Source organism: Notothenia rossii (genome assembly GCF_949606895.1).
Source record: "Notothenia rossii genome assembly, chromosome: 2".
In the NCBI taxonomy this organism is placed as follows: Eukaryota; Metazoa; Chordata; class Actinopteri; order Perciformes; family Nototheniidae; genus Notothenia; species Notothenia rossii.
In genome coordinates, this window is record NC_136904.1 from 33517330 (window position 1) to 33544980 (window position 27651).

At 39.3% G+C, this 27651-nt stretch overlaps 3 protein-coding genes across 10 annotated transcripts in view; 1 reads left to right on the forward strand and 2 right to left on the reverse strand.

The window, feature by feature from the left end:
- The window catches only part of LOC307030648 (uncharacterized protein), a 29694-nt gene extending 7306 nt beyond the window's left edge, over nucleotides 1-22388 (forward strand). For 2 of the 8 annotated variants that reach the window (XR_013805727.1, XR_013805728.1), the window contains 4 exons: nucleotides 17179-17262; nucleotides 17531-17626; nucleotides 19141-19289; nucleotides 19954-22388. Coding sequence is in view for 3 of the 8 variants with exons in the window: in XM_079667195.1 (XP_079523321.1) it covers nucleotides 15463-15486; nucleotides 17179-17262; nucleotides 19954-20958 (1113 nt within the window). In the remaining 5 variants the exon portion in view is untranslated. Of the gene's footprint in view, nucleotides 1-15412; nucleotides 15487-17178; nucleotides 17263-17530; nucleotides 17627-19140; nucleotides 19291-19953 lie in introns of those variants that run through there. The other 6 variants (XR_013805730.1, XR_013805731.1, XM_079667196.1 and 3 more) reach the window with 5 other exon arrangements.
- c1qtnf4 (C1q and TNF related 4) overlaps nucleotides 1-27651 on the reverse strand; it is a 50283-nt gene that overhangs the window by 4718 nt on the left and 17914 nt on the right. The window lies entirely within an intron of this gene.
- LOC307030649 (uncharacterized protein) lies at nucleotides 8679-15002 on the reverse strand. The gene is made up of 7 exons (XM_079667198.1): nucleotides 14632-15002; nucleotides 13255-13409; nucleotides 12729-12887; nucleotides 12460-12640; nucleotides 11790-11923; nucleotides 10992-11184; nucleotides 8679-10886 (listed from the first exon to the last, which is right to left on the reverse strand). The coding sequence occupies exons 1-4, from the start codon at nucleotides 14858-14860 to the stop codon at nucleotides 12515-12517; spliced, it is 669 nt and encodes a 222-aa protein (XP_079523324.1). The 5' UTR covers nucleotides 14861-15002; the 3' UTR covers nucleotides 8679-10886; nucleotides 10992-11184; nucleotides 11790-11923; nucleotides 12460-12514.

Here is a 27651-nt window from a genome sequence, read left to right on the forward strand (position 1 = left end):
TCAGCTATCAGACAATATTAACAATTTTTAGCTACACGAAACACAACTCCAAGCCTCTGAATTAGCCCCGAGCGAAAAAATGCTAACACACTTAGCACAGAACTCACGGTAGAAATACTTTATTACTTATCGGATCTGCACAAACAAGATATCAGATTTAAAGCTGAGATTCCACAGATTCTAGCGGTATAAGTATCATCACTGTGTCCCTTTTTGAAATGATTACTGATAATTAGGGCTGCTCAATTAATCGTATTTTCATCGCAATTACGATTTTTGGCTTGCAACGATTATGAAAACAACATAATCAAAGTAAAACGATTATTTATTTTGTTAATTTTTTATATATTTATTTAAAAAAAAAATGTGTATTGGTTTTTCAGTTGAATTATACTTAAATTTCTGGGAAATCAACTGTTCAAAACATACTGTTCAAATATTTTTCTTCAATAAATGGATGTTTTCAAAGTAAATGGATAATCGTTTTTAATAATCGTGATATCAATTATTGACCCAAATAATCGAGATTATGATTTTTGCCATAATTGAGCCGCCCTACTGATAATCCATCATCATATTTATGGCTATAACCTAGTTTTCAGTTTTCAGAGCGTAACATAGCTTTCGGTTTGGGCAAGCTGCGTGCGCATCACTCTCATTCCTCAATGGTAACGTGTAGGTGGATTTAGGAACTTCCCTCTCGATTCTATTGGCTCTAACGGTTCAAAAGAGGTGTCAATCATCAAAATCATATATGATGTGTTTATACCCCGGGATATGTTTTATGATCAATTTATGCAGAGCTACCAGACCCCGAGGGGGGTCTTCCATGTCCAGTGCTCACCACAGTTGATCAATCTAAACATAGATAATACGACTGTCAAATATGTGTCACAGTATTAAGGGTTGCAACTGCTCATTGTATAAGGAGGTATTATAAGGCAACTGGATTTTCCTTTTTGTCTAAAACAATGTTCATCCGTTATTCAACAGCAAAATTAAATCTAGGTTTAAATTGAAAACCTGATTTGATCTTTATATATTTTTACAATCAATCTATATTTTGGCAAAGTAAAGTTAAAATTACATTACAATGACATTTGACAACAATGAAATGCAAATATTATCCTCCACTGTCACTATTCCTTTGCATAAAAGTACTTTATATTGTGCCTGTAGCCTTTTACAAGCCTATAATAGATTTAGAATTAGATTAGAATAGATTTGATTTTATTGCTGCCTCAAGTCAGCTGTTTTTTCAGTGATAAACAACATTCCTGTGCAAGATTCCTGATGAAACTTTAATGGTGGAATAGGTGAAAATAATTTCATAATATCATCTGAAAGAACTGAACTAGCTTTTAGGCAAGTTTCCAGTGAATGTTTGACAACTTTATAATCCCCTAATGTCAACAAGCCCTCTGGTCCCAGCTGTGTGCATCACTTATTAGTGTCCCCGTTTCCATTGTGTTTTGACCTTGAGCTTTTTTTATTTGCGGTATTTTGTTTATGCAGCTTTAAGTAAACGTTCCGCATGTTCTGTCAAGTTGGTAAATGTTTTCTAAATGCTGTGCATGTGTTGTCAAGTTGGTGAAAATGTTTCTTCATGTGCATGTGTACTGGCACATATGTGTTTTTATATTTACATCGTTTTTGAAAGTGTAGCACGTTTTTCCTAATGAAAAAGATTTTTGGCAATTGTAGCGTGTTTGCACAGGTTGGCCACCGTAAGAAAAAGTAAATGTAACCCCTTTTTACCTGACAATAAAATCATTGATAAGATTTGTGGCAAACTGATTCCGTTCAAAATTGAATTTTTTTTGTTTGTTTCGGATATGTTGGAATGGATCCGTTTGGCAAATTAACTGTAAATAATATTTTCATGTAGGAATATTATGGACAGAAAGCATGTATGTGTGCACTATCCTTTGACAATATTCAAGGGGGTCATATGATGGAGTGTAATTGGTAAGGATCCTTGCTTATTATACTATGTTGGATTCTGAGCACATCATCATACCCACTAATATGTTACACATTTTCTCTTTCTATTTCTACAGAAGCAATGCCTTGCAGTTATTTACTCTTGAAACTAAATGTTATTCTTGTGTGTTTATACTTAAGCGACCTCTTTTTAAATGGGGACTAATTATGGCATTTAATTGTACTTAAGGCATCGAGGCACAACTGATTGTTTTTGTGTGATTACTTGTCTCGCTGCAGCAGTTAGAGGAATCCAAGATGCTTCAGCTCTAGCGCGATGCAGATATAATAATTTTCCTTTATGAATCTGAGCACACTTTTAGGAAAAAATAAAAAGACAAAATTAGCACTGCAGCAGATGGGCGTGTTCATATGGCAGCTTGCACTCAGAGATAATGTTTGTTTGTGTGTGTGTATAATGGCAGCCGTTTTAACCAGTCACGTCGACAGACTACTCCCTAGAGAGTTTGATGCTCCAGGTTCAAACAGCTATGAAAGAATAGATCAAACAAAGCTCTTCCGTAATGAGCACCCATGGGAGTTAAGCACAGAGAGGAGCAACATAAATGAGCAGAATGGAAAAGAGTGGAGAAAAATGTGTCCATGCAAGCGGGAAAAAGCACACAGATTTTCTACTAATTTGCTCAAGCATTTTCTTGTGTCTTACTCCTTCCTTTAATTTATTTTAGATTGGTCACACCAATTTACCTCTGCCAATGCTTTCAGCTGATATTGTAAGCCTGTCAGCAGGATAATGGAAAAACGACCAATCTGAGTTTCAGACAAAGGGAGAGGTGCTGCAGCACCGGCAGTATGAGAAAAGTAAAGCACTTTTTGAACATTAAAGCATGTAAACATGTCATTGTACAGGAACAACATACACATATGAACCTGAAAAGCATAACACGTCCTCTTTAACAGTGTGAGATAGCGCACACATACAGGCTGCTTTCATGAGATGTTATAGAATGATCAGATAAAACCTGTTGTTCAATCGGAAATGTAATCTTTTTAACAACAGATCTTCCAGCACTTAATAATTGCATCCATCCATCCATCCATCCATCCATCCATCCAAGCTCTTGATCTGCTCCTCTAGTTGGACCTACTGAACATTTAGATAAAGAAGTTTGTGTCAGTGCTTCAGCCTCATGATTGTGACATACATTTGAAGTCAGATATCAGCTAATTATGATGTTTTCAAGCTAATTGCATCCCTTTGCCGTCATAGTTCTACTTTCTTACCTACTTTTCATTATTATTTAGTTTTCTGCTGGTGTGAATAACAGCTCATTAATAATGCTACGTTATCCTGGCAGCTGAGGAGGTTGCACGTTGACCCCCTGTCAGCAGAGGTTATCAGGAGCACTCTAATGTCAGGGGGAAATTTGCGGCAAACTGGTCTCAGATTATGTGTGTGTGTGTGTCAGTCAGTGGGCCGAATTCAGGCGGCCTTGGATAGAAGGTTGGCGCTGACTTCATTGTAGGCGTAAGTGACTACGTGCGCAATTCAGTGGCAGTTCTAATATATACGATTTAGCTTGGTCTGAGCTAGCTAAGTGGCTCGCATCAGCTCTTCCCACATTAGGATCATTATTAGCCATGTCCATCCTTAGCTTAGCTTGTCTGGTGGGGTTGTGCGTTCTCTGAAATAACCAGGCTTCAACTCAGAGCCATGTTTTACGTCTCCAAACGTGGCTTTTTATGATTCCCTAATTGGTCAGTATTGGGTAAAATAATGAAATTGGTCGGAGAGTCTGGGTTCGCCGACTGTTCAGCTGCCTGCCATTACCGGAACCCCATGAGTTCCAGCTGCCGCATTGACCTTGAACATTCGTTAGAACTAGATATAACAATAATTCAGAGCTTTATACAGACTACCGCAGATTAAAGCCAAAGCCAAAATGTACGCCCCGCTGTGCCTAAACATGGTTTTTAAATGTATATTTATGATGTTCATTAAACTAATGTCTTTGTGCAGGTTTGGTGTGGATGTGTGTGTGTATAATGACGATGGGATGATGCATGGCTACAGTATATAGACACACAACATTTTTTTTAGGTTGCACTTCTTGCACAGTGAAATAAGGTTGGAGCCAGATAGGGCAGCACAATAATTTGCACAGCAGCTGTGCTGAACAACATTTGCATAGCTAACAGAGTTCCTCTCCCAATGGAGGATTTGGGACTGGCAGAGGTGGAACATCAAATAGAACAAGCTGCAGAGAAAGATGTGTCGTCTCGTCTCCTGAGGAGCACGCTTATTTGTTTAGTGTCCTCGGCTGTCAACACTGTTTAAGCTTTTAAAACGATGGATTTTTGGGTCTCTGGATTATTTTGCTTTTAGTTTGACTATTTTTGGCTCTAAATGCTGTGTTGAGAAGAAGACCCTACACACATTGGCTATCTCAGTGAGAGGGAGGTCTGATTGCCCCTGTTATCATTCTGGTTTGGGCAAACAATTCTCTGGCATGTTTGTATCTATTTGGACCAATCACAATCATCAGGTAATTTGTCAGTGAACTGGTGTCTTTGTGCAAGTCTTTACAGTACCTTAAATCAACCCATACTCCAAATTATTAGACAGCAACTTGGCTGAAAAAAACATGGCAACACTTGAGACTAAGATGCACCTTGTTCGGTACGTCGAGTAAAAACATGTTATAGAACACATTTCCTAATGACTGGTGTGTGGCCAACTTGCATGCGGAAGAAAAACTTCATCCAACTTCAACTTCCTTGTCTCCTCATTATAAGTTCTTTTTCCATACTCATTGTCCCTGCTGCTCTATTAAGTGATGCCTGAAGGGTGTTGGTGTGTGTGGAGCCCTGCTTTATGCAGAACATTCCCAGCTGTGAGCAAAGTAAGCATGACACATAAGAGGCCATGTTTATGGGAAATATGGCAAATGTCAAAGAAGACCTCCTTGAAAAGACAAAAATAATGATATTATAGCACAAGCCATGAAGCAGGCGTCATATTCTTCTCCTTTCATTAAGCAACAGTTAACCCTCCCTTCACAGCTGGGTAATGATTCAGCCGTCAGACTGTCATCTGATCTGCATTATCTATACAATCTTTCTGACTGTGATTATACCCGTGTTTGACATTCTGAGTCAGTCTGCTCCGGCTCTGGATTGATGTGTCCTTCTGAGAGAAAGACGGAGTTGAGACGGAGGGCTGGTGTCTGAACACACCATCGGTTATTTGTGTGTGTTGTCAACACGGTAGAAACCTTTCAGCTGAACCCAGGTTTGTCTCGGAAAGGTCAGAACCATTTCAAAACCAACCTTATTTTCAGATTGACCTTGGCACACACAAAGGATGTTAGGCTTTGCAGGCCATTGACATGCAAAAAACCTGAACACTACAGGAAAGAGCATAACCATAAGACGCATAATAAGGCCTCTTTAAATATAAGCTAAATTGTGAAACATATTTGCAGATGAGTGTGGTCGTCTTTGTGTGTCCCTGGCACATCAGCAGGTTCATTGTTTTACAATCTTTATTCTACTATTTAATCAGATCCTAGATGAATCTTTGCTCAATCTCAGGTTGTGGCTCTTCCTGAGATCTCCCCTACTGTATGACTAAAAATAGAGGGAAGGAGACGGGCTGATTTCTCCTCCCTGGAGACGGATCAATACCTGATGATTGAGATGGCGGATGAAAAGCGTGACAGGAGGAGTAAGAGGAAATGGAATAAGAGAGTAGATAATGAGTAAGAAAAGCTGAACAAATATAGCACAACAATCTTGTGAGAGGGGATTCAGAGTAAAGTGTGAAGATGTGGGAAGTTGTTTGGCTGGGGGATGGATTTTCAGTAAATGTGTGTGGCCTATATACGTTTGCTGTGTGGGTGGGAATGTGTTTAGCTGTGTAGGTTGCTATAGGTGTCTGTATCTGAAGGAATTTGCGACTGCGTGTGCTCATTAAAAATCCTCTCATGTGAGATGAGTTCTGCGTATTGTTTGTTTGTAGCCTTTATTTAACCAGGGGAAAATCCCATTGAGATCAGCGATCTATTTTTCAAGGGAGACCTGCATTCATGTGCACATGTGTGGAAATATGTTGTCCTGGCCTCATGTGCAAGTAAAAAAGTGTGTGTGTGCTTGCATATGCGTATTTAGCCTTATGTTAGGTGTGTGCATGCTTCATATGCATGTGACAATATTTTTGTAGACTCTCCTCACTGCTGGGCCATCTGCTCGAGGTGATAACAAACACATTAGCCCTCAGCCTGAAGCAGAACCACATCTTACCGGCTGCCTGAGGATCACTCGTTTTTATTACCTTTACATCTGCTCTGAGAACCTGTAAATGTTTTCATATGTCCTCCTTCTGCAGTGCACATGTCGTCTTTGTAATCTCGTAGTCCATATGCTTTGATTGGAGATTATTACTGTCTGCGGAGCTCACAGATTCAGATTCATGGAATGTTGCTTTAGCTTTATGGCGCTTTTAAGCCTCTTTTAGCAATTTATTTTTACAGCACTTTGATTTAATTCTTCGGAATGATAGTACAGCTTAGTTTTTTAGAAAACCCCACTAACTTTAGAATGTCTGCCACTCTGCTAAGAATGAGACATTTCATACGACTGTAGGAGCCAATTATTGCTTATGATATAGTTGGGAACCAGTGTTTGTGTACTCGGAGGTTTCGCCGGGAAGGTTTTTGACCACACAGACACAGTCCTACACCCACACAGATGCTGAGGTAAAGTTGACTGCCAAAGTGTAGTTATTGTCTTTCTAGGTGTCATTTGTTTGTATGCTGATGGAAAGATGATTTAAGTTAAATGGACAACAGTCATTGGAAACTAAATGGACTGAGTTTTCAATTGGAAACTTTGTATCAGATAATGAAATGTATGCAACAATGTCGTCAACAAAGGGCACCTCAGTGGCCTAAAGCGTTAGCTAACCCTATACAACCACTGTTGCATTTTTCCCTTGGCTTGGTTGTGTTCACTCAGAAATATAGTGGTCCAAAAGTTGTAAACAAAGGCCTAGCGCATGCAAACTGTTCTCTCATTGGTCAGAAATGTAACTGGGTAAGATTTGCTTCAACGTTTTTTTTTTTAAATACACCAGCATTTTTTAAAGGGGCCCTATTATGCAAATGTTCAGGTATATTTATATTTTGTGCCACTTCTGTAAGATGTGAAAGTGCTTAATTGTTCAAAGAGTTATTTATTTTTCTCATACTGCCACCTCTTTTCATCCTCTGTCTAAAACCAGAGCCCAGTCTGCTTTGAAAAACAAATGTATATAACACACACAATATAACATACAGGCAAAGGACAACCCCAAAACGCCCTGTCTTTCTACAGTATTGTACTCGTGACTTTTACTAAATAATTACTAAGGCCACCTATCGTCTTGAACCTTTATTTGAAGGGAATATTTATCTTGCTGCATATAGAAGATTTCCTCATTAACACATAGTGCTTTTGACTAACAAATACTTACTATAATTACACTCTGATTAAGGCTGAATGAGAAGCCTTTAACACTCTAAAATTAGTCACGGTGTCAATCTTGATGTCTATTTCTATCTTAAGCTCTTTGCTCAAGCTGAAATCAAATCAGTTCTTGGAGTGGCTGTTTCGCTATCGGTGTAAATCCATCTCTCTGCTTCCATGAACAACCTCTCGTACCCCCCCCCCACCCACCATCTCCCTTATTAGATCAAAGCCACACAGAGAAAGCTATTGTTCCACTGTAGAGTCGAGCAAGGCTGCCTGCCTGCTCTGAAGTCAAAATAATTAATTGCACATATGCATGGTTGTACATTCATACATGCTTGTCATTGTTTTTTTATGCCCTTATTTTGGCTGCGTTTGTCCTAACATGTGCTAATTTATCCTAGCATAAATATTGGCCTAAAGTGAAAACAGTTACCAACACAACTAAATTTCACTTATTCACATATGTCATGTTTGATATCACTAAGCAGACAAACACATGTAACGTGTTTTTAATATGATGGGGAATCAACGGAATGGTTTGGTTATATTGTGGCACAGAGCCAGTTAAACAAACACCAGCATAGCAAAAAAGAAAGGGAAACCTGAAAAAGCAATATTTTGGTTTAGGTGTTCGCTATATTTTGAGTATCTTCCAATCTATATTGCCAGCTAATAATACTTTACTTTGGAATTTCCTTTTAAAAACTAACCGGTATTGGTTAATTGAGATTTCAGTCACAAGAAGTAGTCTTGTTATGATATCTTGCTAGAGGATGAAAGTGAGTGAGAGTTGTAAACAGGAAAGCTGAGATTAGTTTATTGTTGGAAAACAGAGAAAGTATCAGATGTATTTAGTTATTTTATGTCATAGCTAATATGTTGGGCTGATTTTGACCATGTGGTTGTAAAGCAGGATTTCAGATCAAGCCTATTTTTTTAAAGGAAGACTGTTAGAAAAACTAATATACAGACTGGATTGAGGGAAAAATATTTCATTTCTCTGTACTGCTTTTCCATAATGGTGTCAGAAACAGAAGTAGAATCTGAACCTGTCAGTGTTTTTATTTTTGTGGATTGGTCCGAAGTGTTAAATTGCAGCTCATTAAAGGTAGGGTAGGTAGTTCACTTCAGAAACACTTTGTTATATTCCATTGTTACGTCCCAACTAGGGGAAGAGGAATGCAACACACACCAGTATGTAATTGGTATTAATAAGCGTTTATTTAAAAACAGCTGTAAACAAAATGGCAGGCAAGCAGCCTGAAACAAACAAAAGGGCCAAAAGGGCACCGGTTGACAAATAACCAAACAAAAGGAGGACTCTAAGAAAGGAGTCTAAAGACATAAAGGGAAAATAAATACTAATATACTAAATAAAGACCGAAACCAAACCTCACTTCAAGAGTGGTACAACTAACCAAAGAATCAATACAAAACACAGCAACAGGCAACCGTCACAGAATCCTAACCTACTCTAAACACTAACTAAGCTACTCTACACTCTAACTAATCACACACGTTTTAACCCCAGAACAAAGAGCAAGTAGCGAGAGGCATCTGTCCACATACAGAGCCTCCAGAATGATGATTGTCCCCAAGCTTTGTAATAATCTCCAGCAGGTGTGCGCCGGCTGTGCGCTGCGATTGGAGTGCGTCGGGCCCGGTGCGCTCCAATCGCAATCTTCAGGGGCGGACCAGGAGATGGCAGCCAATGCCGGGAGGGCAACCGCACAGCTCATTTACATAGAACACACAGCTGAAAACACTCAGACGACCAGGAAGGCAGCAGCCGTAACATCCATGGAATGCTCTTAACATCCCAATAGCAATGAATACATTAAATGCTTAGACAATTAATACATAAAAAACATTTAATCTGTGGAAGCCGTGGCGCTGTAAAAAGCACGACCAATCATCTGAGCCGGCCCGGCTAAAATAACTGGATGGCCTACCAGCCTGTCAGCCTTCCATCTGTGCACAAAAATATCTCGTGCCCTCATTGGTCATGTGTGCGATCGTGTGTGTTGGAGGAGGGGCACTGCAAGGAAGTCTGAAGGAAGGGGCAGATTTTTTTAGGCTGCGTACTTTCAAATTCTAGCGCACTCGAGTGGTTGCCGGCTGCAGCGCTTTTGCTCAATACTTGACAAATTATTATCCCCATTAGTCACTAAGAAACAAAAACGTGAAAAAATAGGGTCACTGCATTCTGTGGTGGTAAACGGAAAGTAGGCTACATGTCATGAACACACTCTTATCCACAGCTCCCCACATAACATACATTCTTTATATACTGTGTTGTGGCCAGGAAAAACAGATATGGGACATGTATTAATCATTATGTTCACTTTTAGCTGTCATACTATGGTGAGTTTCTGTAAATCTGTTTAATACAGTGAAATGATCTCCTTCTTCTTTTTCTTTGGTGGTCATTGGTGGTTCCCAGGTAAAAAAATGGTATGCTTAAATTATACTTTTAGAAGAATGTACTAAGTACACTTTTAGATAAATGTGCTATTTTGGTCGCATTCAAGTATACTAAAGTGTACTCAAGTAGTACTGGAGTACTACTTAATCATTAGTTGAGTATACTTGAACTGTAAATAGTGTGCTAAATTGGCACAACTTTTTGTAAACTTTAAGTGTACTAAAGTACACCAGTTAAAATCATGATTTGTGTGCATTCGAAACACACTTTAAGCACAATTGTATTGTATCACCAGTGTGTTGGAAATATACTTAAAAGGGCATTCAGCTCAATTCATAGTAATTCATAAGTGTTTTGAACATACTATTATCCTACTTATTCAAGCACACCTGTTATATTTCCAATTAACTTCAAATGCACTTTCTGACTGTATTTAATAATTTTTAAATTGTGCTATTATGTTAATAAAAATGTATTTATAGTAAGGTTCTATCACAATTTAAGCACCATAAATCCATGTATTTTAAGTATAATGTTATTATACTATAATGTAGAGTAGAAGTGTATGGTATCACTGCTTATACTACAGAATAGAAGTGTATTTTAAGTACAATAATGTTACCACTGCAAGTACTGCTTTATGTGTTACAGAAGCATACTTACAATACATCACTATTATACTTCATACACTTTAAGCTACTTCCGGATACCACTTAAGTACACACCAAGTGTGCTATTCTGTTTCATGACAAATTGCACTTCAATTTTGAGAAAAACATAATTTTAATGACATAAAAACAACAAACCAAAAAACGTGTTTATACTAAATGTAACAATTAACAAAACATGATGGCTAAACTGACTAACTTGCAAAGTCTATATAAACTAAATGGTGGCCATTAGTGAGGAGTAACGTTGCTTTTATATCTCTCGTTGTTGCATTTCCTCCGCAGCAGGGCCCAGATCGCAATCACCTCGGTGCCCGGAAATTTTTCTCTCACAGTGTCTTACAAAACAGGAAGGAAGCATGGGATTTAATACTTGATAATATAGACAATATATTAGATTGAAATCCATTCATAATGATAACATTAATACAGAATATCTGTACCTATAATGGCATTGACTTTCTCCGGGTCAAGGGTCTCTGCGGTTTTCCCCTTCCCAGTAAGGGTAGACTTTGCCAGGCTCTCTTTCCCAAAGATTAGCGTTGCTAGTTCCTGGGCAAAGACAGACATCCTTCTGTTGCCTAATCTGTGGAAGAGGCGTGTGGAGACCTGGACGGAGGAGTTGCCTAGGAACATCTGTAAAAACAAAGAGGTGGATTAAAACAAGATAAATTACAAATATTGGACCTGAATCATCAAATGTACTTGAATGCTTTGCTATATTTTAAACACACTGGAGATATAATACAATAGTCATGCAAGTGTATTTCTAATGGCAACAAAACATATGTGTAAAGGTAAATGGACTTTACTTGTAGAGCGCTTTATCTGGTCAGCAGACTACTCAGAGCGCTTTTACACAACATATCACATTCACACACATTCATACACTGATGGAGGAAGATAAACCATCAGAGGTAACACATTCACTCATATCCACACACCAATGCGCAATTTGGGGTTAGGTGTCTTGCTCAGGGACACAACAGCACATGGCTGCCGGTGGTGGGGTGGGGATCGAACCACCGACCTTCTGATTGGTAGCTGACCTGCTCTACCACAGCCGTCCCCCGTAATCAAGTCAAGGTGTACTCAAACAGTACTCGAGTACACTTCTGTATATTATGTGGGGCAGCTCACGTCTTGGCTTCAAGGGTGTGAAAATACAATTCCATTGATCCGCAGTGATTATTTTTTTATAGAACAATAGCAATAGAGTAACATTACTATGTTGGTCATACCAAGTCGTTACTGCCAGTATTGCGGCCAGTTTGCTGGGAGTCACCGTTGTCACTACTGGAAAAAGATCCTGATGAGGACGACCCTGAAATGTTATCCAGTGCTGTCTTCATGGTAGCCACCAATCTTGGCATCTCTAAAAAGTGGGTATAAAAAAGTATCCAGGTGTAAATAACAAATTCAGACATAAAATAGTGTCAACCGAAAAATACTATGTACTATGATTGACCATGGTGCATTCCAACAGTCCTGATTTTCTGAAGTTACGCTCTTTCTTTTGCATTTGTTTACTGTTGTATAAATGCAATAGATAGTTTATTTTCAAATTTGTAACATGTGGGTCTCAAAATAAATGTCGGAATTCATGAATTTTACTTCACAACTTCATTCAAATTATTGCAGGTGGGTCAATAAACTGTGTGGGATAGGGATGTGCATCTCCATCACTGAGGCCGATGCGATGCGCATCTCGATATGTTGCCCAGCGATACGATACCTTTGAAGCACCGGGCGATGTAATAAAATTCACCCTATTGCCATACAGTTCGATACGATTTGATTCAATAATATGCGATTCGTGGCGATATGATGCGATTCAACACGATGCAAAATAATGATATAATTCAATATGGTACAACAGAGGATCACGAGCATGCACATGCACCAACCCACCTTTCAGAGCCTCCAACGTTTCCTGATCCAATTCCACCCAGACCTTCTGTGGTTGCTACTGGCACGCTGGCTCCTTCTGTGGTTGCTGCTGGCACGCTGGCTCCTTCTGTGGAAGGATGCAAGTGTCCTCCTCCTCCTCATCTTCCTCCTCCTCACTGGTCACAAAATAACATTTGCGAATCTAAAATGAGAAAAATAATTTTAGTGCAAATTTCACACCACAAACTGTAAAAGTTTTCAATTTGAAAAAAACAGTTAAATATTTAAACCTTTTTGATCGGCTCAAACAGGTCAATCGAGGTGACATCAGAATCTGAAGAGTGTTGAGGTGATTCAGATGTCACCTCTTCTGAGGGCTTGGAGGTTCTCTCAGCCTGTAGGGATCTCTTGAGCTGTTCGCCCATGGCAGTTACCATCTGTGAACCAGACTGACAACATACATCATGTTTGAGTGTGCCTTGGAAAATTACCACCCAAACACCAGGCTTAACGCTTGTAATTTAAAACTACATTTCACCCACATTACATTTCCTCATATTAAGACTACACTTTTCCATTAATCCACAGATGTTGCATGTATTTAAAAAGAGCATTTGGTAATTGGAGGATGAAAATGTAGTGGCCTCAAAATACAAAAAAACATGCGTTATAACAAAAAGCCATAGCTGTCAATATCATTCAAGGTGAAACGGAAAATTATTTTTCAGTGAATGTTATAACAATAAACAAAATCAGTCAATGTCTTTCCATTCAATCACAAACTATCAATCATCAAAACACACCAATCAAACTTACTGCCTTTCCTTGGTTTGTTTTTTGTACAGCCTCCTTCACATTTTTGACTGTACATGTCTTTCTTCTGCTGCCTCTTTTCTGGGACTCGGCTACCAAAAATATGTCCTCCCCTTGGATGAAAGCATCCCGCTTTTGAACCACTTCTTGGTAGACTTCTGTGAACAAGATCCAGTTCATTCTGACATTACAAAATGTAAGCACTTTGAAGCACTTTTTCATGCACTATTGTTCACACTGATACACACCGTATACAGAGTAAAATGTAAATTATAGTACCCATCCAAAAAACAACCATTATTTAAAGTGAACACCACCCTTGAATGATGGGATAGTAGACTCAAAGCTTTAGAAATCCAAACTATAACATATAATATGTACCCTGTATCAAGATTGATGCAAAACAAGTTCAATTTCACCTTTTTAAAGAGATTTAGAAAAAAACAAAAACACTTCTGGGGTCATTTGGGTGGATTTGACCTATCTCTGGCCCCCCTTGTTCGATTTTGATGATTGACATCTCTTTTTAACCGTTTAGAGCTAATAGAATCGAGGGGACGTTCCTAAAATCCATCAAAACATGAACCATTGGTGAATGAGTGCTGCACCCCGGAACCGGAAGCTGCGATATGCTCTGGCTGCTATCATTAGCAGCTAATATGAAATATCCGGTTTTTACATAAAAATTGAATGAAGTATTATCAGTAATACTTTCTAAGTGACACAGACACATAGGATTAACATTGAGCCGCGTTTTTATCGTTTTATAATAATAAAATAATAAGTAATAAGGCAATTTTTTACCGTGAGTTCTGGGCTAAGTTTGTTAGCATTTTTCGGTCAGGGCTAATTTAGATGCTTCTTGTGAGACTTGTGCTTTGATTCGGAAAAAATGGTTCATATCTTCAGTTAGCTGAGCTTATAACCGTTAACTGAGTATGACACATTAATAGGTTTTTAAATATTAAGAAGCCTTGAGAGTGGAAAAAACACCCCGCAGGACCCAGATTATGGTTACCGCCGCGTTATTAGCTTCAGTGCAAGGTGAGCACATTCAGTGCCTGCAGGAGCTCACAAGTCCTTATTTGCATATGTGAAAATAACAATTAAGATATTATCTAAGACATAAATATCCCACACCTCTAATTTGAACATATGTTAACGTTATAATTTACCACCACCTTATACACATTTTTACTGAATAGAGCTTCATAATTGGACTCAAGCTAACGTTAGCTAGCAAGCTAGTTAGCTAGACAATAAAGCAACTCTTTCTACTAGCATTAAGTTATCAGTTACATTTCTAGAGAGACTATAGCCAAAGTTAGCTAATGTTATAAAGATTTTTTCAGAATCATTTAACTTGTATTTTTAACTTACCTCCTACGAACAGCAATTTGGCTGCAACTGGCTTCGACCCCTTTTGCGGTCGACGTTTGGCAGGCCAAATCACCTCTATCCAGCCTTGCTCCAAATCGAGGTCTTCCATGCAGGTAACTGTAACTTTTGCAGCCCTGTTTACATCCTTTATGATAGATGTATGTTCTACTCTAACCGACCCGTCTGGGAAATAGAACAGTCCAAATGTTGGTAGGTCCAGCAGAGACATGTTGAATTGTTGTAGTCTGGCTGCTCAATTTCAAACAATAACCGTCCGTCTACCGATGCACTTGGCTCCACCACAGTTGGCGCGCAAACTGCTACATTGTGATTGGGCGTCGTGAGTGACCTGCATCTCGTGATGCAGGTCCAGTATTATTCGGTTCTAGCAGTTACTTTATAGCCCTTGGTCTGGTTTAACGCTAGCTAGTCGTTGGAGCTAATGACTAACAATTATATATTATAAATATGCCACCAGTACAATGTACAAGGAGTTCTTATCGGACGTCAATATAAAAAAAACAAGATCAACAGAATACAGACACACTAAGATAATGATAACTATGCTGTGTATATTTTATTTTATTAATTATATTGTATTCATTTATTTTTTATGAATGCTCCTAATACTGTAAATATGCAGGGCAGGGTGGGATTATTGGGATATTATAGTAATAATAATAGCTCTAAGATCTAGCTAACTAATGGACACATATGATAACTTAGTATTACTTCACCATTTAATATACTGTCTTTTTTTAGACAAAGGAAAGAAGAGGTAAGCTGTACAAGCAGTACCTTTCCAGCAGTTATGTCGAAGTCCCGAACAGAATGTCAGCACAACACCAAAGAGACGTAAGCAGCTATAGTTGATGCTTATTATGTAAAGTTGTATGTTTTGTATTGGCATGAAATTGCTTAGATTGATTGGTTAAATAACAAGATATGATGAGCATGCTTGCTAAGTTAATACATTTTAGCCTAGAAGGAAGTCATTCTCAAAATTAAAGAGCCTGCTTTTAGAATATGAAATTGTTGGTGATGATGGTGAAATCTTTTCATCAGTTGATGATACTGCATTGCAACCAACATCAGGAAAACTAAAGAGAGCTGTCAGTCAGGTCAGAACACTGATAATGCATAAATGACTCAATAGCTTAATTCCCTACCTTTTAAGCGTTCCATCTAGTATATTTGAAGTAGCTAGCTGTATTCTGGGCCAGTCTATGTTAAAGCAACAAACTACCCATTACCTATTTTGTCATTGTGGGTGTCCGCTGCCGGTATGTGGAAGTATCAAGCAGTACAGAATTAACACAAGGGAGGCGTGGGTGGGTGGGTGTTACACTATAGCAGTGGTTCTCAAACTTTTTCTGTCAGGCCCCCCCTTTGGAGAAAAAAAAAAGTCGGGCCCCCCCAACACAAATAGTCAGGCTCAGTGGCGGCGCCAGAGATTTATTTTGGGGATGCTGTGGGGTAGCTTGACGTTTCATAGAGGGTGCTCAAACATTTAGGGTTTCCCATTAATGTACCGGTCGCTACAGTGGAATTTTCTACTAAAACAATCCCCACGCAAATACACAGTGTACACACGACTGTTACAATGAAGGCTCGATAATCAGCTCAAGGCATATAGCTGTAAGCAGGGTTAAAGTGCTATTTTTATAGGTTGTGTGTGGACCTCACTTAGGGGGGTCCGGGGGGATGCTCCCCCGGGAAGATTTTTTTTAAATATTGAAGTTAAAAGCATCAATCTGGTGCACTTTCAGAGCAAAATGAAGAGATCTATGGATACATCTCTCAACACCTATATGAAACAGAACTGTAAATAGATTTACTTTTTCTCTATGGATATTTTACAAACCACCCTTTTAAACTTTATTCCTTTTTTACTGTCATATAGTATTTCATACCTGTTTTTCATTTATTCTCTTATTTTTTTATAACTATAATGATCATATAAACGTGTGCCTCGGAAATAATTGTTTACATAAATGGTGACCAAAACATTTGAGACCCACTGATATAAAACTGATAGAGTCCTTTAACTCACTGAGTCTCTCAGGAGAGAATTCTTCTCCACTTTGTTGTTGAAAAAACTCCCTATATCCGTTAGTGTAGCTCGCTAGCACCAGAAGCTAACAAAAACGATCTCCGGTACCGGTGCGCTCTCTCTCTCTCTCGCGCACACAAAATGGCTCGTTCGACACACACACACACACACACACACACACACACACACACACACACACACACACACACACACACACACACACACACACACACACACACACAGAGCCGAGCTTTAATGAAACACAGAGACACAGACGTAATAGTACTGTACTGCATCATATTATTTTCGAATCAATAATTTTTCAATTTATGAATTGTTTTTTTTCTTTTTCTTTTTAATAACCATTTTTCCTCCTGGTCTCTCGCGCCCCCCCTGGCATGCCTCTGCGCCCCCCAGGGGGGGCGCGCCCCCCACTTTGAGAACCACTGCACTATAGTAACATTTTAGTAACTAACTGTCTGCACACATTTCAGAATGAGACAGCTGGAGGAGGTGCTGAAGATGTAGGACACCAGGCTGGGCTGGGGGCAGAGAGACCCAACAGAAATCCATCACAGGTGGGATGAGATGGTTTCGGATATACAGATTGCTTTATTTGCTGTGCTTTTAGATCAAACTCAGTATGAAAAGAACCATAGTGCTTTGGTTGCAATTAGTTGATTGAAGTGTCAGTAAAATTGTGTTGTTGGAGCAAAAGTTGACTCACTGACATGATAAAACATTTTAACATTGAACGCCAGGGACCCGACCTGAGTATATGGTACAATTTAGATCACAATGCTTTAAATGTAGTGGCTAACTTGATACACTTGGTACTAACTTCAGAATGGGTCTGCTGCTGGAGATGCTGCTGTGGCTATAGCAGAACACCAGACTGTGCAGGGACAGGGGGCAGAGAGATCCAACCCAAATCCATCACAGGTGGGATTGCAATAACACTCAATATGAGATTACCAGGAACCTTCTCTTGAAGGAGCATTTCTCCCATCAGAGAACTACCCAAACTAATTACTAGGGATGCACCGAATATTCGGCCGCCGAAAATGGTTTAAAAAGGCCCTTTCGGCTTTATCAGAGAAAGAGGCGCGGATTGCGATTTGTAAAACGTGTTCAGCTGACATTTCTCGAGGGGGTGTAACTGCAAAGACTTTCACCACTTCGGGATTACTCCACCACTTGAAATCAAAACACCCGGACAAATATGCGGAGTAAGATCAAATCACAAGCACTGACAGCGAGAGACTGTTCAGCGCTGCCTCTCATGTGCTTGATGAGAAGAGGAGCAGACTTATGGCTGATAAAGCAGAGAAGCTACTGTTCATTAAAAATAACCTCCCACTTTTTCTTAATAAGTAGACAAGGCTGGCTTATCATAAGCTTATCTAGTTCTACATGTCTACTCTATACCCACTTTCCTGAACAATTCTCATTGTGAGTTATAATTCACCATCTCAGGTTATCATTAGGGGGAAATGACAGCAGCACAGTGTTCAATATATTGTACTTTCGGTATCTAAATGATACAATGTTGTTTACATTGCTCATGAGGACAGACCACCTTATTTGCAGATTCTTGAAATTGTAATTTAATTTGTAATTGATTGTGGATTTTGTATCCAGTTTTCACTTGATGTATCTTTATACAATGTTTACTACTTTGCTTATGAGGACAGACAGCCTTATTTACAGATTCTTGAAATTGAATTGTAATTTCATTTGTAAATAGTTACATTCATGTGGATTTATCCAGTTTGCACATTTGTATGCATGCACTTATAGGTGCATTTGTTGTTGTTGAAGGCCTGGCTGTTACAGTCTTTATTTACACTATTTTGTTGTAGGCCTACTGGCCTAGATGTTTATGCAGTTTTAAAGCACCTTGGCTTTGTTCTGAATGCACTTTGTTGTAGTTATCCTACAGAGAAAAGAAAATGCACTTGACTTGGAATTAATGTACTGTATGCATTCAAAAGTGCTGAATAAATGTTTTATGGACCCATAATAGTGATTATTATTTAAGTTAAGTTTTGCCATAATCTTTTATTTTTCCATAATCAGGCAGCTGAACAACATTGGTAAAAAATGTATACATTATATATATTTCTATTAATCCTTTTCGGCCTTTCGGCATTCGGTTTTCGGCCAACTGTTTCCTATTTTCGGTATCGGTTTTGGCCAAGAATTTCCCATTCGGTGCACCCCTACTAATTACCTATTTTTTCATTGTGGGTGTCCGGTATGTGGAAGTAGTATACACAACAGTACAGCATTAACACATACATTTGAGAAAAAACAGTCAATCCCCTTCATGGAGCAATGTGACACTTCACATAAATCATACACTAAACTGCTCAGGATGGCCAGGGAAGGTGTGTGCGTCACACTATATTAACTTGTTAGTAACTAACTGTCTGCACAAATTGTCCACATTTCAGAATGAGACAGCTGGAGGAGGTGCTGAAGATGTAGGAGGACACCAGGCTGGGCTGGGGCAGGGGGCAGAGAGACCCAACAGAAATCCATCACGGGTGGGATTGCAATAACAGTTCCTCTTTGTGGGATTACCAGGAACCTTCTCTTAAAGGTGTGCTTTTCTATTTACAACCTTAAACTTGATGCACGTATTGCCTAAAAATCTCTCCATTGAGTATTTCATTCTTCAGTCAGAGGGGCTTTTGCTTCTCGCGGTACGCTACGATAACAATCAAAGGGAAAATAAAATACTGTTATAAATGCGTTTTTTCCAACTGGAATCTGTATACGTTTTACTTGACATACAGCCATGTCAAATGAGTCATGCAGCAAGGAGATGATAATCAATATTAAAGCAAATATTGATTATAGAGTCTAAATGATAAGACGTAGCATTTCAATGGCCCAATTGCAATTGGGACCCAAACAACATTGACATACTGTGTGGGAGGAACAATAGTGAACTGTTCACACAAGTAATCCCTAAAATATTAGTAAATTGAGGGAGCTGAAAACTAACTAAAACCTACCAAAGCACATGTGGTTTAGTTTAAGTCATAAGCACCAGCAGCTGCTGGATCCCAAGGGTTCCCACAGTAATGCAAACAAGGATATTTCATGTTTAGCTTTTATTTAGTAAATAATCTAAATACATTCAAACTATTTGTATGTTCCTTTAAATTTAAATATTACATTTAGTCCAGCCAGGAGAAACATTACTGTCAGTGTGATTGATGATAGTATGTATATTAATCTAGATCTCCCACTCTTTTTAGGAAGAAAATTGTGGAGATGACCTTTTGTACCTTGGAGCACCGATCACGAAAGGTCAAAGTCTGCTCCTTCTAATGTCCTATGTCCCGAGGCATAACCTGACCGGAATTGCACTGGACCATCTACTACAGATTTTTAATGAACATTTTCCCGGATTAATGCCAGCAACCTCGTATCTCTTCCACAAATCATATGCTCAATATGGAGAGTATGAGCCCCATTTTTACTGCCATCAGTACTCTAACTATATTGGAACAAAGGAATGTGTTTTGGCACAGTTTGCTCTGTGTCAATCGTCATTTGATGTGAGCATTAGCCTAAAAAAGGGTTCGTATTTTTGGGTTGTCAGTTTATCCTCGCAGATAAAGGAGATTCTGGAAAATCCCAATATACAAATCGCAAGACATATATCAACTCCAGGTTTCATCTGTGATATCCAATGTGGAGGAGAATATAGGAAGCTCAAAGACAGCGGTGAAATTGGTGAAGATGATATCAGTCTGCTATGGAACTGTGATGGGATCCCTGTTTTCAAAAGCTCCAAGTGCCAAATATGGCCTATTCAGTGCCAGATTGAGCTACAGCCTGCAGATCGGAAGAACAACATCTGTGTTCCTTGCCTTTGGTTTGGAGAGAGCAAGCCCAACATCCAAACACTCCTCACTCCTTTTGTAAACGAACTTAAGGAACTTCAAACTCATGGCATCACCTGGGCAGATGGTTGCACTTCAAAGGTGCATGCCCTAATATGTAGTTCAGATTCTATTGCCCAGCCACTTATCCGAAATACGAAGCAGTTTAATGGAATTTATGGTTGTGACTTCTGTTATCGAAGAGATGGGGGTCCTTATCCATATGTTAGTCCTGAGCACGGTCTTCGTACTGAAGCTGAGCATTTTGACAATGCCATGAACGCAACACCTCAGCAGCCTGTCATGGGAGTGAAAGGCCCAAGTCAACTAATGAAATTGGACACATTTTCAAATGGTCCAAGGCTTTGTTCCTGAATACCAGCACAGTGTATGTCTCGGGGTTACTAGACAGCTGGCTACTCTGTGGCTGGATTCCACAAACCATCAAAATGGGTGGTACATAGGCACCAAAACTGAGCTGATCGAAAAGGAACTTATGGCAATCTTGCCACCGACCGAGATCACAAGAGTACCACGATTTATCAAAGAACGGAAGTTTTGGAAGGCGTCTGAGTGGAGGTCGTTTCTTTTGTTCTATGCTTTACCTGTTTTGAATGGGATCCTGCCCAAAAAATACTGGAACCACCTTTTCCTTTTGGTTTTTGCCATGTATCATCTCCTGCAAGAAAGGATCAGAGAGGGCGGCATGGCAATAGCTGAACAGGCATTGAAAACATTTGTCAGACAATTTGAGGGGTTGTATGGCACAGATAATGTCTCATTTAATGTGCATCTAATGATGCAAATCTCTATGAGTGTGAGGAACTGGGGACCTTTGTGGGCCACATCCACATTTCCCTTCGAATCATTTAATGGTACCCTGTTGAAATATTTCAAAGGAACAACTCATGTCCCTGTACAGATAATGAGAAGGTTCCTTAGAGGGAGGAGTCTCACAAAGAAAGGAGCCACAATAATGCAAAATGCTGATGAGAATATTAAAGATCTTTTCTCTGAACTGCTGGGCAGCAAATGTTCAACTGACAAATCAGTTCAAATCAGTACCCATGTCAGAGTTTTTGGTAAGTCAGTACAGACAGATGTTCCTGTGTTACACATGCTTGCAATAGAGGAACTACTAGGTGTCAGAGTGAGACAAGCTTCCTACTACTAACGTTTCATTGTGAATGGGATACTGTATCACTTTGACACAAACAGCCGCCTTCAGAAAAGAAATAACTCTGTTGTAGAGCTGCAGAATGGGACGCTTATCAGAATTCTGAGCTTCGTAGTTTCTGGTACAATACACTGTTTTGGTCAAGGAGTTTCTGAAGTCTGGAAGGAAGCTGTGCAGAGACACAATACTTCATATTGCATCAAGCTTCATGTATGAAGTGTCTGAGTGCAACAATGTGTATGCCATACATCCAGACTCATTGACATGCAAATGTGTCATGATTAAGTCAAGGGAGAAGATATATGTTATCCCTTTACCAAACAACGTTGAACGAGACTGATTTGACTGGACATCAAGGAAGCCTCAAGAACTGATTCAGACTATAGGTTTGATGTAATTCACCGGATAACGAATGAGATTAAATAATGAGCCTATTATGGGAAAATAAGTGTACTAATTTCCAATTCTGTGCACAATGAATTCTGTCATTTTGATGTTCTACTTACTAGTATTTTGTAATGTACGAATCCCTAGTAGATCGACTTGTTAAGTACACACCTGTAGTAGAATGTTGAATGTGATGTACAAATGTGTTTTAGGAACCTGTTCTGAACCTGACATAGATAAAGTGCCTTCTGTCAAGTAAGTCTTTGTGCATTAATACAGGATGGTAATAGTCCAGACCTATACACTTCCCAGAGGTGTAAACAAAGTACACTATTCATAAGTGTTATAAAATAAACACTTACAAACAAAGTACACTGAAGTACAGTTTAAAATGAAGTAGCATTAAAGTGCACTGTTTGTAAGTATACTTATGTACACTTCTAATGAAGTGAAATTCAAGTCTACTTAAATAAAGCATACTAATAGTGACATACTAAAATTACAAATGACTTGCAAATATTGAACTTTTCAAAAGTAAACTAACGTACCAAGTATGCAAGTATTTGCAAGTTAATATACTTTTTAAAATTACAATGAAGTACAAATTAAGAAAAACGTTTATTAAAATGCACTTTTTATAAGACTACCTAAATACACTTCTAATTAAGTATATTTAGGTACTCGTTATTAAAGCATGCTAGTAGGGTATTACAAAATAGTAAAAAAAGAATTGTACTTTCGATTAGTATACTTAATGACTACTATAAGTATTTGCGATGTAGTACGTATAGCGAAAGTGTACTTACTTGCAATTCACAATACACTTAGTTTCAAGTACACTTTTAATAAGCACACTGAAATACCACTTTAAGTATTTCAGAAATAGTATATTTATATTTAGTACATTAAAATTGAACTAAATGACATCTATTTTGAATTATACTTTTTAAAAGTACATTTTAAACATACTTTCAATTAAGCACAAAAAGTAGAAGTATACTTGTATACACTTTTGTATACTTACATTATATTTCTAATACCCTAAAGCAGTGGTTCCCAACCTTTTTTGTCTTGTGTACAAAGCCTTTTGTCATACCATGAGTACCCCCTCACTCATACGTGCTGATGATCCTTCACAAGTAGAACGTAACTGATTATTGAATGAAAATAACTTTATTTCATCTCCTTAATTTGAACATCTAATTCTCAGGCATTTTCTTAATTTTAACTTAAATCACTCAATAAAAAGGAATATGTTGCCTTGAAAATAAATAATATAATCAATTAAATACATATGAAATCAAAATAATCAACTTATCTTTGCTATATATCTTGTAACATTTAGGCTTAAACCTGGAGCCCCTTTGAAAAACTCCCCTTTAAACAGGCATTTAAACTTTAATTCGGGAACAAAACACTTAGCAAAATAATATCCAGAATCAGTATGATCTAGCAGTTTCTTTTCACCAGTCATGTGAGCTTTAATGAGACACTTGAGCTTGCTTGTCTTTCATAAGCTTTGATAGTTCTGGAGGCAGTGTGGAAACAGCTGTGACCAGGCTGGTCTCCACATCCAGTCTGTTCCTCTGCTTGGTTTTGATGTGTGTTTAAAGCTGAGAAGGTCACCTCACACAAATAAGTAGAACCAAACGGCAAACGTTCAATCAGTGCATGTTCTCCCAGTTCAGGATATTCCTTCTCCACATCACACCAAAACTCAGTCAATGACTTCTCAGCATATGCCATCTTCAGACCACGGTCAGATGATAATTCCATCAGAGGCTCCTGCAGCATTGCTGGAAGGCTGTTGCTGCTCTCACTCACAATGAATGGGTTCCTCACCCAATCCAGTCTTTCTGACTTATTTTCAATGTCCTGAAAATAATGGCTGAAATCAGTGCAGAGTTTGGACAGGTGTGCTTGCACCAGTTTGACCACTGGACCCCTGGCAACAGCAGTTGTGGCAAGATGGGCATTGAGTAGTGGGAAACAGCTCACGTCTCCCCATACTTGTCAACCCTCCCGATTTTCGCGGGAGACTCCCAATTTCATTGCCCTCTCCCGGTTTCCTCCCGGGGTCATATTTCTCCCGATTTCTGACAAAATCAGATTTACACACGACTGTTTCCACTCGGACTTTAATACAGCTACACCATTGTTTGGTTTCCATGGTAACACGTCTCTTTAGTAGCGCGCGCAACTCAAAGTCTGAGCGGGTGAGGCAGATATTCACAGAAAACAGAACAAGAATCGACAACTACTCTACTCTCTGCTCACTCCTTTCCTGTAAAATACAGGTCCAGCCCACACATATGCTCCATCAAGGACGGTGCTACAGGCCGCAAGGCAGTGCACTTACAACTACAATAAGCATGTTATGTTAATCTAACAGCTCCGGCGATCCACTAGCACCCCCCCCCCCCCCTCCCCCCCAAATTTTGCATTTTGAAATGCTCCCGATTTCTGAGGTCTAAAGGTTGTCAAGTATGCCGTCTCCCTCATCACATTTCCTCTCCCATAGTTTGAGCTTTTTTGTGAATCCTTGAACTTTGTCATACAATTTCAGGATATGTGACTGCTTGCCCTGAAGTGATAGGTTGAGCTCGTTGAGTTTGGTAAACACATCAGCAAGATATGCCATGAGCGCCACCCACTTGTCATCCTCAAGCTGCACAGCAAGAGGATGCAGATGCTCCCTCAAGAACACAAAAACTTCATTGCGAAGTTCATAAAGTCTCAGTAGCGTTTTCCCACGAGACAGCCAGCGCACGTCTGTGTGAAGCAATAGCTGATCGTGCTCTGTGCCGTTCTCATGACAAAGAGTTTCAAACAGCCTGTGATTCAATGGCCGAGATTGGATGAAGTTTATCATCTTCACAGCATCATCCATAACAGCACTTAAATCAGGGCTCATCCTCTTGCTAGCTAGTGCTTCACAATGAATAATACAATGCATCCATTTAATGTCGGGATTTACCTTTCTTACGTGCCCAAAAAGTCCCTTTACACGCCCCGTCATCGCAGCTGCTCAATCAGTACAGATGTGGCTGCAGGTTTTCCACTGCAGATGATGTTCTCTGAAGAAGCTGTCGATAACCTGGAACAATTCTTCCCCAGTTGTCTTTCCTGGCAGCGTTTTGCAAAATAAAATATGCTCGTTTATGTCCGACGCATCTTTGTAACGCACGAAGGACAGGAGCTGCGCTTCTCCACTCACGCCTGTCATTTCATCCAGCTGCAAAGCGAACTGACCGGCTAGTTTTATTTTGTTCACCACTTGTCCAATTATATTAACAGACATATCATTGATCCGACGGGATACGGTGTTATTCGACAGGGGAACTTTCTTGAGTGCTTCGGCTGCTTTCTTGTCATCATAATTTCGGCCAACGCAGTCGCTGCAGGGAGAATGAGCTCCTCAACAATAGTGAGGTTTTTATTTATTTAGCCACAAGCAGGGACACGGCGTAAGATGCCTCGAGTGCTTTCATTGACACATTCGTGGCTTTCATCATTACTGTCTGGCTCGACTTAAAAATTCCGACAGCTTTCGTCTGTAAAATTCTTCACTTTTATCGACACTTCCCGAGTGTTTGGTGCTCTGGTGTCTCTGTAAATGCGCTGGCTTCATCGCACTATTAGCCAGGACTTCACCGCAAAAGAAGCACTGAGGCTGCGGTGGGTCCGCAGAAGTAGAAATTAATCCAAATAATATATATGTTTCACTGTACTGCCTTGGTTTCAGTTTGGCCTCTTTCTTACGTTTCTCTGCGGGCTCCTCCTGGCCTGAAACCAGAGCAAGCGGACGTTTCAGCCATTTATCCATAGCGCAGACCGACCAGTATTTTTCTGGCTGCAGGTAAGCAGCTGTTTTCATTGTGGGATTTTGGCACGGTTGTGCAACAGACTATTGTCTCCCTAGGGAAACTAATCGCGCACTATCATTTTTGACGGGACTTTTTTTTTTTCTTACTTGTCACCTTGGAATTCCACGTACCCCCTGCAGTTCCCTCGCGTACCACTAGGGGTACGCGTACCCCCGGTTGGGAAACACTGCACTAAAGTATACTATTTTTTTACCTGGGTTGGCAAACCAACTTGTAGGTACCGCCACCAACTGGACTGGAGTGTGGACAAGAGACTATGCAGAAAAATAATAAACAAAAGAAAGAAAAGAGAAATTAAGTAAAACTCTTATTTTAAATTGATTAATTTCTCTTAGAAACTTAATAATTTCACAATATATATTGCCTGATGTTTTCCCTAACAGCCCTGATAGCAAAAAGTCATGGTATTTTCATTTGCTTTCTTCATTCAGTGTCTGGAAAAGCACATTCCTCTGAGTAACATATTTCCTGCAATGCAGTAAAACATGTTCAACAGTTTCTGGTTGGCCACAGTGTATACACTTTCCGGTTGGATGCTTTCCTATTATACTTAATGTATGATTGAGACCAGTATGACCTATTCTATCCGAGAAATTACATTTTCTTCCCTTCTTTTAAACTCCACCTTCCTTCCACCCCCCACTAGGGCTGTCCCGAATACCATTTTTCGGGCTCCGGATATTCTGTAGTAATCAGCAGCGAATATTCGGTGCGGAGAGATTTTTTGTTTTTTAATCAAATAAAAAAAAAAAAAAGGTTTCATAACACGCTCTGAATCCGAGACACCTGACAACACGCTGTTAAGCAGAAGCGCAGAAAGAGTATACTATTACGATTTATATTTATTTATTGTCTCAGTACTCGCATACATTAAAACTAAATGTGTCCTCTGCATTTAACCCAGCCGCAGTGCAGCGCCCGGGGACCAAATCTGGTTCCAAATTCCGTCTAACGTTTTACAACCTGAAGATAAAAAAACACTTATTTCTGTTATAACAACAATACTTTTAATAATATAGCCGTAACAGTAGGCCTAACAGTGTAACACTTGTTACCGATACAGTAAACAGTATTTAAATAAATGAAGAACGAAAAATAAATGAACGAACTGTATGCCAATAATTGCCTTAGCCCCAGATGTTCCCACATTGCTCCTATTATTTTCACTATTCGGATAAAATTGAAAAACTAATATAAAAAAACAATTTGGTTGCTTGCTTAGAACTATTTTCCAAGCAAAGTAAGTGCACGTTTTTATCATGTGTAACGTTACTGTTTAAACGGCTGATAAAGCAGCTTCATCATGGCAACTTGACAACAGCTAAGCTAAGCTAGGCTACTACTTACAGCATCCAGGTGACTTTTCAGAGTTATTGTGCCACCGTGGTAGGCCAGTTTCTTGTTGTATATTTGGCACACTGCCTTCTTCTTACCGTCGTCCAATTTAAAATGGTCCCACCCACACAGCTGAAGTCTTCGGCATTTTGTGTTCAGGTGTGTGAAACGAGGTGAAGCGAGGTGAAGCGTGCCGTTTGCGTTCGTGACTGTGAGTGAACGCGATGTCAGGAGCACAGGCTGAGATTGTATATATTTCCGCATTTTAACAGTGCAATTCAA

Excerpts from the sequence above, each read along its gene's own strand:
- LOC307030649 (XM_079667198.1), bottom strand. The coding sequence starts at position 14,860 with ATGTCTCTGCTGGACCTACCAACATTTGGACTGTTCTATTTCCCAGAC. Across the intron at positions 13,410-14,631 it reads CAAATTGCTGTTCGTAGGAG|AAGTCTACCAAGAAGTGGTT; the intron begins GTAAGTTAAAAA and ends TCTTGTTCACAG. Across the intron at positions 12,888-13,254 it reads AAACAAACCAAGGAAAGGCA|TCTGGTTCACAGATGGTAAC; the intron begins GTAAGTTTGATT and ends GTATGTTGTCAG.